At 39.6% G+C, this 12,797-nt stretch overlaps 1 protein-coding gene across 4 annotated transcripts in view; it reads right to left on the bottom strand.

Annotated features, from left to right (window-relative positions):
• The window catches only part of FBXO11 (F-box protein 11), a 99,247-nt gene that overhangs the window by 2,171 nt on the left and 84,279 nt on the right, over positions 1 to 12,797 (bottom strand). For all 4 annotated transcript variants that reach the window (XM_054472058.2, XM_054472052.2, XM_063649397.1 and 1 more), the window contains exons 14-21: positions 11,293 to 11,387; positions 9,880 to 10,002; positions 9,706 to 9,791; positions 4,683 to 4,759; positions 4,133 to 4,276; positions 1,211 to 1,321; positions 493 to 600; positions 57 to 165 (exon numbers count right to left, since the gene is read on the bottom strand). In XM_054472058.2, the coding sequence (XP_054328033.1) occupies positions 57 to 165; positions 493 to 600; positions 1,211 to 1,321; positions 4,133 to 4,276; positions 4,683 to 4,759; positions 9,706 to 9,791; positions 9,880 to 10,002; positions 11,293 to 11,387 (853 nt within the window). The remainder of the gene's footprint in view (positions 1 to 56; positions 166 to 492; positions 601 to 1,210; positions 1,322 to 4,132; positions 4,277 to 4,682; positions 4,760 to 9,705; positions 9,792 to 9,879; positions 10,003 to 11,292; positions 11,388 to 12,797) is intronic.

Raw genomic sequence — 12,797 nt, 5'->3', positions numbered from 1 at the left:
TAAAAAGGAAATGAGACTTCCTCTTTTCAGGACTCAAATATTTATTTCTAAGTTACCTGTAGAAATCATGCATGGGATAGCTGGTATAACTTGATATTTTATATAAACATTGGCCTCTACTAACAGCCTTTTCTATGGCATCTTGGTTGTTCATTATTTTGTTATCTGTAATAAAAGAAAGAATAAGTAAAAATCCACAGGACTGTTAATATTTTAAAAACTAAAGATTATAGGATTATCCTAACAGAAGAGCCAATATTTTTAAGAGCCTTGAAGCTAACCAATGAAGTAACTAAGAAATCAGCTAAGAATAGAATTTTCCTTGTATAAGATACTCCAACCATTTAGAACCAAAGCTCTGTTTCTTTCAAAATCTATCTTAAACTGTTGCTAACTTGGAGAGTGACATAAGGAATCAAGTTATAAAACGGCTTCTGATTATCTTTCATGGCATATTGCATATATTTATAGATATAATAGACTCCAACATACCTTTCATTGTCACATTAACCCCAGATGCTAAAAATAAGCCTCCAAACCGGTTATTAAAAATCTGATTGCCTTCTAGTGTTGCAGTTGCGTGATTTGTAATTTCAATACCTGAAGTAAAATTTACAAACAAGTAGATACATCACTTTATACTGCTTCTTAAAAACCTGAAATTAGCAAGCAAATGTAAACTGCTGCTTTTATAAAAGTACATTAACCCTCTTAATGTCTACTGAATAAAATGTAGATACTTATTTCAACCATTAACAGTAACATTCACTTATCAATGATAATGGTCAAAACCGCAATTAACTTTCGCACCAACCTAACTGTCTTAAAGTTTAAATACATGATACTTGGATTTCACTGGCATCCATTTTAACATCTGTTTCTGTTGCAGATTTAAATTGGTAAATTCATCTGAGGAATTGAATCTATCTGTATTCCTAGTGGTAATACAAGAATGCGTTTATTCTATCCCAATAAATGTTTCATAATCACGACTAAGCAATGAGAGCAACATTTCTTAGGAGTCTGGCTTAGAGTAGAAGAATCCAGAACTTGATTAGGTGCTCTTGTAAGTGAATGAATAAACAGGCATTCAGCCACTTCAGCACACTTTGCACATTTTAGTTAATAAGCAAAACAGAATGAATATACTCCACATCAAACACTTTGCAGAACTACATATAAGCCACAGGTAAGAAAACAAAACACAAACCTGCAGCAAATCCATCAAATATTCTGTTTTTCCTTAAGATTGGATGACTGTTAGTGCTGATGAGAACACCTGCTTGAGCATTCCTGAAAATATCATTTTCTTCAAGGAGACCTATAATAAAATATTTCCTTAGTTTAAGGCTAATGCATATGACAGACTCTACTAACCTTTTTGGTGGTATTTAGGTTTGCTTTTAGTTTCTTATTTAACTGCATGGTAAAATTCACAGGACTGTTTTTTCAGCCAAAACCAAAGTTTATTAGCAATTCAGAGGTATTAAGGATCTAACAAAATTGCTAAAATGACAGGTAAGAGCATTCTGACCAATAATCTGCCATCTCCATGATAGCAGGGACCATGTCTAAGTTTACTCACCACTTCATCTTCAGAGCCAGGTACATAGTTGATTCTCAATGAGTATTGCTGAATTAAAGTTAATTCCTTTGAAATATTTCTAGAACCTTTGTATCCTCTTGTTTTTCGTTCAGGCAAGCAAGCCCTTATTTCTGGCCTTTATTACTATAATCATTTCCTGATGAGTTTCCTTTATTCCAGTTTCATCTGCTGCATAGTTTCCAATCAGTTAACTGCAACTCTTATCATGCCTCTTTCTCTAACAAACTACTTTCAGAATAAAGTTTAATATCACCTTGCCCTTCAAAATACCCCTCCAACCTACTTGTTTGTCTTAATGTGAGACATGGTTTTATTTCTGTAGACATTTAATCCCTCTGGTATTTCACATTATTGACCTAAACTTTCACCTGGATGAGTGGGAAAAATCTGACTCAGTGACTGCTTGGGGTCCTCCTTCTGTTCACTCTCTGGGTATTAATATTTCTGGGTTCTGTCCCTCATTTCCCTCTGCATACTCTTTGGGTGATCTTACATCTTGCAACTATTACATATACACTGTTGCTTTTTTATTTTCGAGACAGAGTCTCACTCTGCCACCCAGGCTGGAGTGCAATGGTGCGATCTTGGCTCACTGCAACCCCTGCCTCCAGGTTCAAGCAATTCTCCTGCTTCAGCCTCCCAAGTAGCTGGGATTACAAGCACCTGCCACCACACCTGGCTAATTTTTGTATTTTTAGGTTTCACCATGTTGGCCAGGCTGGTCTCAAACTCCTGATCTCAAATGATCCACCCACCTGGGCCTCCCCAAAGTGCTGGGGTTACAGGCATGAGCCACTGCACCCGGCCACTGTTGCTAATTCTTAAATCTATTCCTTTAGCTTAGTATAATTAATCACATTCTGGTCATAACCAATTTGGATATTCCAGAAGACAACCTTGGATTCAATGTTTAAAAACTGACCTTACTAATGTTTTCCAGAAACCATTTCCTATATCTTACCTCAATGAAAGGTAGTCACCCACCCAAATCAGAATCCTGAGCATCCATCATATTTCACTTTTCTTTCAACCTCCATATTAAATCAATGACCCAGTCCTGTTGGTTCCACCCTTTTTATAGAGATACGGTCTTGCTATATTGCCTAGGCTGGTCTCCAACTCCAGACTCAAGTGATACTCCTGCCTTACCCTCCAGAGCAGCTGGAAGTACAGGTGTGAGCCACTGTGCCCAGCCGGTTCTGTCCTTTTAAATATCGTTAACATGTCCCCCCCCCCCCCAACCTTTTCACACCCTTATGCTATCATTTTAGTTTAGGCTCTCATTATTTATTGCCTGAGTTATTCCAAGTCCCTGTCTCTAATCTTGATTATTTCCACTACAACCTCAAGTGGTATTGCTAAGATGGAGTCCAGACTCCTTACTGCATATAGAAAACCTCATGATTTGGGCCTTGCCCCTTCTGTAGCCTCAACTTTCTGTACCTCTTCCCTTACTTTCAGTTTCCTCTAGACTTTTGTTTACAATGTGCTCCACTCCATCACACTATACATTTTATGGATGTAGTGCTGTTTCATTTAGCATATCTCTAGCATCTGTATCATAGTGGTTGGTACAGAGGTGTTAAATCAGTATTTAAAGAATAAAAGTGAAATAACATCTGGAATGGTCTGTTTGCCTCTCCCAAACCCAATTGCTAGTAAATATCTATTCATTTTTCAAAACACGGCTCAAAAGTGATTTGACTTGTGTGAACCATTTCTCAGCACCTTGCAAATAAACCATTCTGTATTGTGTGTCTTCACTATATTTTGTAAAAACTATCTGAGACATGTCACTTTACTGAATTACTAGATTATAAGCTCCTGGAGAGTCTGTCAATGGAATCATCACTGCTTGGCTGTAGTAGTAAATTTTGTTCATTAAATCTTGGTATGTTAGAGTAATAACTAGCTATTCTATGTAAGATATGTACAAATGTTGGGTTATTGACATTTCAGGAACAAAGATAGATTTGCATTTGGCAGCTCTGTGAATCTCTGTATACATGCATCTGTAAGGGGCAGGCACTATGGAACTTTTGCCTCAATGCAAAGTGAGTTGACCTTTATGAATACCAAACCAGGCACATCTTGGCTTCATTAATTCCACTCTCCAACAAACACAGTTGAAAACAGTTACAAAAGCAATACCCGTTTACTAAAGACATTTTCAGATATTTACAGATCAATTAATTTCTCACACCTATTTCTATAACTTGACTTTGAAGTTTATTATAATCATATTACTATTCTGAATTTTAAAAGGTCCAGAGAATGTAAACAAATTCTATCTTTAAAAAGGCTTACTGACAACTGCAGACTCAAAGTGGCTACAAAAGGAAAAGTATTGTAAACATTTGTCTCTTAACTCTAGGCACTAATCTCCTAAACCAGCTCAACTTGATAAGGAAAAAGACTTGAGATTCACTCAATTTATAACTTAGTTAGCAATGTCATTGATCATTAAAGATATGGAAGAATAATGGAAAACTGGATTTTTCACTAATGCAAAATTAACAACAATACCTCGACCCCCATTAAATATACAGATGCCACCATCTCTTCCATCATGGATTTTATTTCTTCTTAGTGTAGGATTACTATCTGTCTTAATCCAGACTCCAGCCATTGCATTGTCAAATATTTCATTGTCTTCTATACAGCCTAGACCTATAAATGCAAAAATGTAGGTTATCTAGAAGGTATATTTCTTTTTCTTTTTCTTTTTTTTTTTTGAGACAGAGTCTCGCTCTGTTGCCAGGCTGGAGTGCAGTGGCGTGATCTTGGCTCACTGCAACCTCCGCCTCCGGGGCTCAAGTGATTCTCCTGCCTCAGCCTCCCAAGTAGCTGGGAATACAGGCGTGTGCCACCACGTCCAACTAATTTTTGTAGTATTTAGTAGAGACAGGGTTTCACCATGTTGGCCAGGCTGGTCTTAAACTCCTGACCTCGGGTGATCCACCCATCTCGGCCTCCCAAAGTGCTGGGATTACAGGCGTGAGCCACCGTGCCCGGCCTAGAAGGTGTATTTCTGAAGTTTATTAACACAGAGAAAAAGATGACAGATTAAACATACCAGAATTATAAACTAGAATTCCACCATTCTGTCCTCCCCAGATTTTGTTGCGTCTAATTTTGGGGTTGCTTCCAGTCCTGTAAATAGAATAGAAAATAATACCATTTCAATAGCTTCTACTCCCATATCTTCATGTTACGTGAGGTAAACAGTGGAGAAATCCACATAAGTCACGTAGTAAGAATTAACTATACAATGGAGTCCAAGATGCCCTGAGAAGAAAGTGGTTTAATTTTGCTTAATCCTGTATTTCCCACAGAACATACTTTACTACAGATTATTATTGTAGAGTTTCCTAACATGTTAACTAAATGGGGTTATATTAAGTGACTTATATTATATATTCCCCTCATATGTAAAATGAAGGAATGAATTACAGGCATACCTTGGAGATAACTGCAGGTTCCGTTCCAGACCACCACAATAAAGCGAGTATTGCAATAAAGAGAGTCGCGTGAATTTTTTGGTTTCCCAGTGTCTTTACATTATACTGTAGTCTATTAAGTATGCAATAGCATTACATAAAAAAAAGCACATACCCTAACTTAAAAATACTTTATTGCTAAAAATGCTAATAACAATCTAAGCCTTCAGGGAGTCTTTTTTTTTTTTTAAAGAGATGGGGTCTTGCTCTGTCACCCAAGCTGGAGTTGGAGTGGCATGATCATAGCTCACTGCAGCCTCGAACTCTTGGGCTCAAGCAATCCTCCTGCTTAAGCCTCTCAAGTAGCTGGGACTACAGGTGCACACCACCATGCCCAGTTAATTTTTGTATTTTTTGTAGAGATGGAGTTTTGCCATGTTGCCCAGGCTGTTCTCAAACTCCTGGGCTCAAGTGATCCACCTGTCTCAGTCTCCCAAAGTGCTGGGATTACAGGCATGATCTACTGCACCTGACTAACTGGCAATCTCTTAAAATAAGACAATTAAGTTTGCCACATAGACCGACTCTTCCTTTCACGGAAGATTTCTCTGTAGCATGCAATGTTGTTATAGCATTTTGCTCACAGTAGAATTTCTTTCAAAATTGTTGTCAATCCTTGCCAACTCTGCTACTACTTCATTAACAGGCTTATGCAATATTCTAAATCCTTTGTTGTCATTTCAACCATGTTCACAGCATCTTCAACAGGAACAGACTCCACCTCAAGAAAAACCACTATTTGCTCATCCGTAAGAAGCAATTCCTCATCTGTCCAAGTTTTATCATGAGGTTGCAGCAATTCAGTCACATCTTCATGTTCCATTTTCTAACTCTACTTCTCTTGCAATTTCTACCACGTCTGGAATTAGTTCTTCCACCAAAGTCTTATACCCCTAAAGTCATCCATGAGGGTTGGAAGCAACTTCTTCCAAACCCCCGTTAATTTTTTTTTTTTTTTTTGTCCTGGCCATAAAAACATTTATTTTTGTATTTAGGTTTGATGAATGAACAGCCATGCAGAAATGTGACTGGACACAAAGGATCTGGCCTAACAGTGATGGACAGAGTCGGGAAACCCAGCAAAGCTGCTCTGTACAATTCCCCTTCCCCTGGGTACCCCCCTCAGGAACGAGGATCTTGCGGGGAGAAGGGAGAGAGTGACCTTGCTAGGTTTTATGGCTGGGTTTGAGAGAAAGGAATTCTAGTTTCTAAGACCTGCTTTGAGGAAAAGGAATTCTGGTTTCCGGGACTCAATTTGGGGGAGAAAAGGAGGAACCAGGAGGGAAGGACAAAGACCTGGCTTCTGAGGCCTTCCAGTCTCCTCTGGGTCAGAGTAGTCTGCATGCCAAGGTGCCATACTTCGGGGCTTCATGAGCCCTGACAGCAGGTCCTTGCAGATTTCACAGGTAACTTGTGATCCAAGTAACTGGCTTTCAATCCCCCAATTTCAGAGGACTTTAGCAAAGCCTGGTTGAAATTGGCCAAGTGTTAGAAGAACCTCTTCAAAGCTGAAATTCATTGAGTTCTTCAGCTGAGGGCGTTAAGAATCCCAGATGTAAGGTTAGCAAGAGTTAGAAGTTCCGGAGTCTTCCCCGCATGCCCCAGCTCTTGAGCATCAACAGGCCAGAAGCTCACAATATCTGATCCTCCTGTGGCTCAGCAGGGATGTGTTTTAGAGCAGCATGTTCAGAATGAAACTGGCGCACTTAGTCAAGCCTCGAGGGCCTTTTGAAGTCATGCGTGGCCCACGCTGGCCTCATGGGAACACAGGTGCTCCAGCACCCGATGTGTTCAGGACTAAGTAGGGGGGAAACTTCAGCCCTGAAAACATCCCCCTGCTGTCTAGACCAGCCTGCCCCATGGCCAAAGGCGGTGAGAACCCTGGCCACCCCTTGGGTTACACCTCTGCCAGTACTAGAATTTTGCACTTTGTGGGCAGAAAAGCTCAACATTTGGCTCAGGGCATAACTGCAATTTTTTTTTTTTTTTTTTTTTTTTGAGACAGGGGTCACAGTGGTATGATCATAGCTTACTGCACCCTCGACTTCCTGGGCTCAAGCAATCCTCCCACCTCAGCCTTCCGGGTAGCTGGGACCACAGGTGCATGCCACCATGCCTAGCTAATTTTTTCTATTTTTTACAGAGACAGGGTTTTGCTATGTTGCCCAGGCTGATCTTGAACTCCTGGCCTCAGGAGATCCTTCCACCTCAGCCTCCCAAAATGCTTGGATTACAGCACTTTTTCAGATCTTTTCCCAGGAATCATTAATGTTCTTAATGAAATCTGGAATGGTGAATCCATCCTTTCCAGAGGTTTTCAATTTACTTTGCCCAGATCCATCAGAGGAATCACTATCTATGGCAACTACTGCTTTCTAAAAAGTATTTCTTACATACAAAGACTTAAAAATTGAAATTACTCCTTGATCCATGGACTGTGGGATGGATGCTGTATTAGCAGGCGTGAAAACAACAATCTCCTTGTACATCTGCATCAGAATTCTTGGGTTACTGGGTGCACTGTCAATGAGCAGTAATATTTTGAAATATTTTTTCTGAGCACTAGGTCTCAATAGTGGACTTAACATATTCAGTAAACTGTAGTGTAAATTCATATGCTATCATCCATGATTTGTTGTTCCCTTTATAGCCCACAGGCAGAGTAGATTTAGTGTAATTCTTAAGGGCCCTAGGGTTTTCAGAATGGTAAATAAGCACTGCCTGCAACTTAAAGTCATCAGCTGAACTAACCCTTAACAAGAGATCAGCTTGCCCTTTGAAGTCAGGCATTGACTTCTCCCCTCTAGCTATGAACGTCCTGGATGCATCTTCTTCCAATATAAAGCTATTGAGTCTACAACTGAAATCTGTTTAGTGTAGCCACCTTCAACAATGATCTTAGCTATATCTTCTGGGATAACTTTCTGTAGCTTCTATCTCAGCATTTGCTGCTTCACCTTGCACTTAGCTTTTTTTCTTAAACCTCATGAATCAACCTCTGCTAGCTTCAAACTTTTCTTCTGCAGCTTCTTCACCTCTTTCAGCCTTCATAGAACTGAAGAGAGTTGGGTCCTTGGCTCTGGATTAGGAATTGGCTTAAGGGAATGTTGTGGCTGGTTTGTTCTTCTATCCACATCACTAAAATATTCTCCATATTAGCATAAGTCCATTTTTTTGTTATTATTTTATTTTGCTTTGAACCCTGAGAAACTAAGCAATAAGGTTGTTTTGCTTTGCTTTCTTATCATTCATGTGTTTACTGCAATAGCATTTTTAATTTCTTTCTAGGACTTTTCCTTTGCATTCACAACTTAGCTAACTGGACAAGAGGCCTAGCTTTTGGGCTATTCAGCCTTTTGACATACTTTCCTCACTAACCTTAATCATTTCTAGCTTTTGATTTACAGTGAGAGATATGCAACTCTTCCTTTCACTTCAACACTTATAGAGGCCATTTGAGGATTACTAATTGGCCTAATTTCGATACTATTGTGTCTCAGGCAATAGGGAAGCCTGAGGAGAGGGACAGAGATGGGAATGGCTGCTTGGTGGAACAGTCAGAACACACACAACATTTACAGATGAAGTTTGTTGTCTTGGGCGCAGTTAATGGTGTCCCAAAACAATTACAATAGTAACATCAAAGATCACTGATCAGGGTGGGTGTGGTGGCTCACGCCTGTGATCCCAGCACTTTGGGAGGCCGAGGCGGGCGGATCACCTGAGGTCAGGAGTTTGAGACCAGCCTGACTAATATGGAGAAACCCCGTCTCTACTAAAAATACAAAGTCAGCCGGGCATGGTGGCACAAGCCTGTAATCCCAGCTACTTGGGAGGCTGAGGTTGCGGTGAGCCGAGATCGTGCCATTGCACTCCAGCCTGGGCAACAAGACTGAAACTCCATCTCAAACAAACAAAAAAAAAGGATCACTGATCAGAGATCACCATAACAGACATAATGATAATGAAAAAATGTGAAGTACTCTAAGAATTACAAAAATGAGACACAGAGACAGGAAGTGAGCACATGCTGCTGCAAAAAAATGGCAGAGATCTGCTCAACACAGTACTGCCACAAAACTTCAATTTGTGAAAAAACATAGTATCTGTGAAGCACAATGAACTGTAAAGTGTAATAAACAGAGGTAAGCCAGTATATGATCATTAGTACTACTAGAATTCCAAAAACCTAAAATATTAGAGGGGTATCAAAAACTATTAATTTTACAGAAATAGCATAAAACAGAAGCTTCATTTTATTGAGTGCCAATGATATGCCAGTCATAATGCACAAGTACTTTAATACAGACTTCCACTCTCCAAGTAAGAAGGATCATATTGGCAGCTGATGTGACTCTCATAGTGGAAAGCAGAACGGTGGAAGTGACCTCTTATGGCACATGTGCCACTGGCTTCTGTCCTCACCTAGACCAAGGAAAGCTACATTCTGACAATTTAAGTCAAGATTATTTTAAGAATGTGAATATATATACAATAGGGGGATAAAGATTGGGCATTAAACAATAAGCAAATTTCTTCTACACACCCCACATACTCCTAACTCCCTCCCAAAAGAAAGCCAAATGTGAAAACATTTACCTTATCTGAACCCCTGAATACATATGATTATAGATATCATTGTCTTCTAGCACTCCATGTCCATTGTCATAAAAATAAACACCAACCTAAAATTAAAAAAACAAAAAGCTTTTTCAAGGGACAAGTATTTACGAAACAATATATTTCCCATCCAAGAGTCCAGGCTAATCCTACCTGCTTGCCACTGTGTATCCGGTTTCTTCTCAGTACTGGAGTGCTGCCAGTTGTCACCCAGACTCCAGCTAGAGTGTTACTATAAACTTCATTCTCTTCTATTACTCCTTGTCCCTTTTCATGCTAAATAAAAGTTACACTGGTTATAATATTTATCTTCTATAAGCAAGGCATCTATAGTCTGTTACCCCCTTTATAGATAGTTAAAAATTTTTCCATTTTTGTTTTTTCATCTGAGTAAGGAGGTAATGGCAATATTCTTTTGTTTTGTTTTGTTTTGTTTTGAAATGGAGTCTCGCTCTGTCGCCCAGGCTGGAGTGCAGCAGCATAATCTTGGCTCACTGCAACCTTTGCCTCCCAGGTTCAAGCAATTCTCTGCCTCAGCTTCCTGAGTAGCTAGGATTACAGGCATCCGCCACTATGCCTGGCTAATTTTTGTATTTTTAGTAGAGATGGCGTTTCACCATCTTGGCCAGGGTGGTCTTGAACTCCTGACCTCGTGATCCACCCGCCTTGGCCTCCCAAAGTGCTGGGATTACAGGTGTGAGCCACCGCACCCGGCCAACATTCTTTTTATGTAGCCTCTACCTGAGTTTCAAGCTTTCAAAAATTTTATACTGTTCTTTAAGTGGTTTTATACTTTTAATATCACAGTAAGAGTAGTAGTAGCATTCAATTTTCTTTAGCAAAAGAAATTAATTCACCCTAGGATGTGTAACAAACTGATGACCTCTCATTTAGTAATAAATTAACAGTTACTTCAAACCCATTTCTGGAGAAATCAATTCAAAATGATATGGCTTCATGTTCCCAAAATTTTTACTTTTAGCAGGTAACTGAGGACATGTGCATCTCTAGAACCATAAATGAAAATTAAAAGTCATGCCTTGCATATGGACGTTTTTGAAATTTCCTACATTTTCTTACTTGAATCAGTTGCAAAATTTTAGATACCATGAGTGAAGACGATTAATACACAGGTTTCGAAATTTTGGAAGTTAATTATATTTTAACATAAATTCAAATGAAAAAGTTGCAGAACTTCAGAGACTCATACAGTAGTCATACTCGTAAAATTCTGGTGTAACAAATATAAAAGACTGCAAATGAACTGCTGCTGAGGCTAGCCCATATTGCCAATAATAAAGACTTTAATAAAAAGGTGTATCTCTTATGCCTAAATTTAGTCAGCTGCTGATTAAATTTTATATAATTAAACACAAACTTAAAATCAGAAGTCATTAAGATACTGGCAGGGAGAACAAGAACGTTATTTATTGTCTAACTATTAAAGACAGTCACAAATACATACTTCAAAAGTTGAATATGGCCTACCTAAAAGCTTAAGGAGAAACACTTTATCCCCCTGGTTTTGATGCATGAGTTTATAGGGAACTATATACATTAACTTACCACATAAATCCCACCATGCTGGCCATCATGAATTTTGTTATGCCGAACAATTGGACAACTGTTTGTCCTAATCTGAATTCCTGCTAATGCATTGCCTATTTAAAAATAAAAGTTACAAGGTCAACATTTGTGAGCCTAGGGAATACAGTAAGGATTTTACATTAGGTAGTGGTTAAAATTCTTACACTAGAATTTTAATGACCATTACAAGACAAAATTAAGAGAACTAGAAGTGTAAATAGATGCAGAGAGCTGCAGGCAGTATAGCATAGTTGTGCTATGCTATGCTACAGTTGTGGAGCTGAGCTGCCACATTTCGAATCCCAGGAATTCTACTTCCTGTGTGACCCTGAGTAAGTAATTTAACCTCTTTGTGCCTCTGTATACTGATCAGTAAGTATCTTTGTGCCTCTGTATCCTTATCAATATTTAATGGTATCTACCTCACAGTGTTGATGTGAGTATTATATGACTTAACTCAGGTTAAGATGCTCCGCAGAGTGCCTACACTTAGTAAAGCTTTATGTAAGTATTAACCAGGTTAGAGTTACCAGAAGCGAAAGCCCAGGCACATATTGGTGTCTGGCACACAGATATCTACTGATTGTTTGCTGATTTAATGTTCCTAAAACTTTAATGAGGAATAAATATTTTCTTTCTCTAATTAGTACAAAATATATTAAACTACCACAGAAACAATTTATTAACTATTAAAAAACAGAGTGAAACTATGGAAACTGCAGATACTCCTTGGGACTAAGGTCTTATTTATATTTTCATCCCTGGTATCTGGCATAGTGCCTGTGAATAAATATCACAGAATAATCTTTATTAAGCATTTAGGCCGGGCGTGGTGGCTCATACCTGTAATCCCAGCAATCTGGGAGGCTGAGGCTGAAACAGGCAGCTCACTTGAGGCCAGGAGTTCAAGACCAGCCTGGCCAACATGGCAAAATCTGTCTCTATTAAAAATGCAAAAATGACCAGGCGCGGTGGCTCACACCTGTAATCCCAGCACTTTGGGAGACCGAGGCGGGCGGATCACAAGGTCAGGAGATCGAGACCATCCTGGCTAACACGGTGAAACCCCGTCTCTACTAAAAATACAAAAAATTAGCCGGGCGTGGTGGTGGCCTGTAGTCCCAGCTACTCGGGAGGCTGAGGCAGGAGAATGGCATGAACCTGGGAGGTGGAGCTTGCAGTGAGCCGAGATTGCACCACTGCACTCCAGCCTGGGTGACAGAGTGAGACTCCATACCCCCCCGCAAAAAAAAAAAAAAGCAAAATTGAGCTGGGCATGGTAGCATGCACCTGTAATCCCAGCTACTCTGGAGGCTGAGGCATGAGGATCGCTTGAACTTGGGAGGCAGGGGTTGCTGTGAGCTGAGATTGTGTCACTGCACTCCAGCCTAGGCAACAGAGTGAGATTCTGTCTCAACAACAACAACAAAAATTAAAGGGCAGTGCATGAGACTCACACCTGCAATCCCAGAATTTTGGGAGAC

Source organism: Pongo pygmaeus, chromosome 12, assembly GCF_028885625.2.
Source record: "Pongo pygmaeus isolate AG05252 chromosome 12, NHGRI_mPonPyg2-v2.0_pri, whole genome shotgun sequence".
Taxonomy (NCBI): Eukaryota; Metazoa; Chordata; class Mammalia; order Primates; family Hominidae; genus Pongo; species Pongo pygmaeus.
This window is presented reverse-complemented; position numbering and strand designations above follow the sequence as displayed.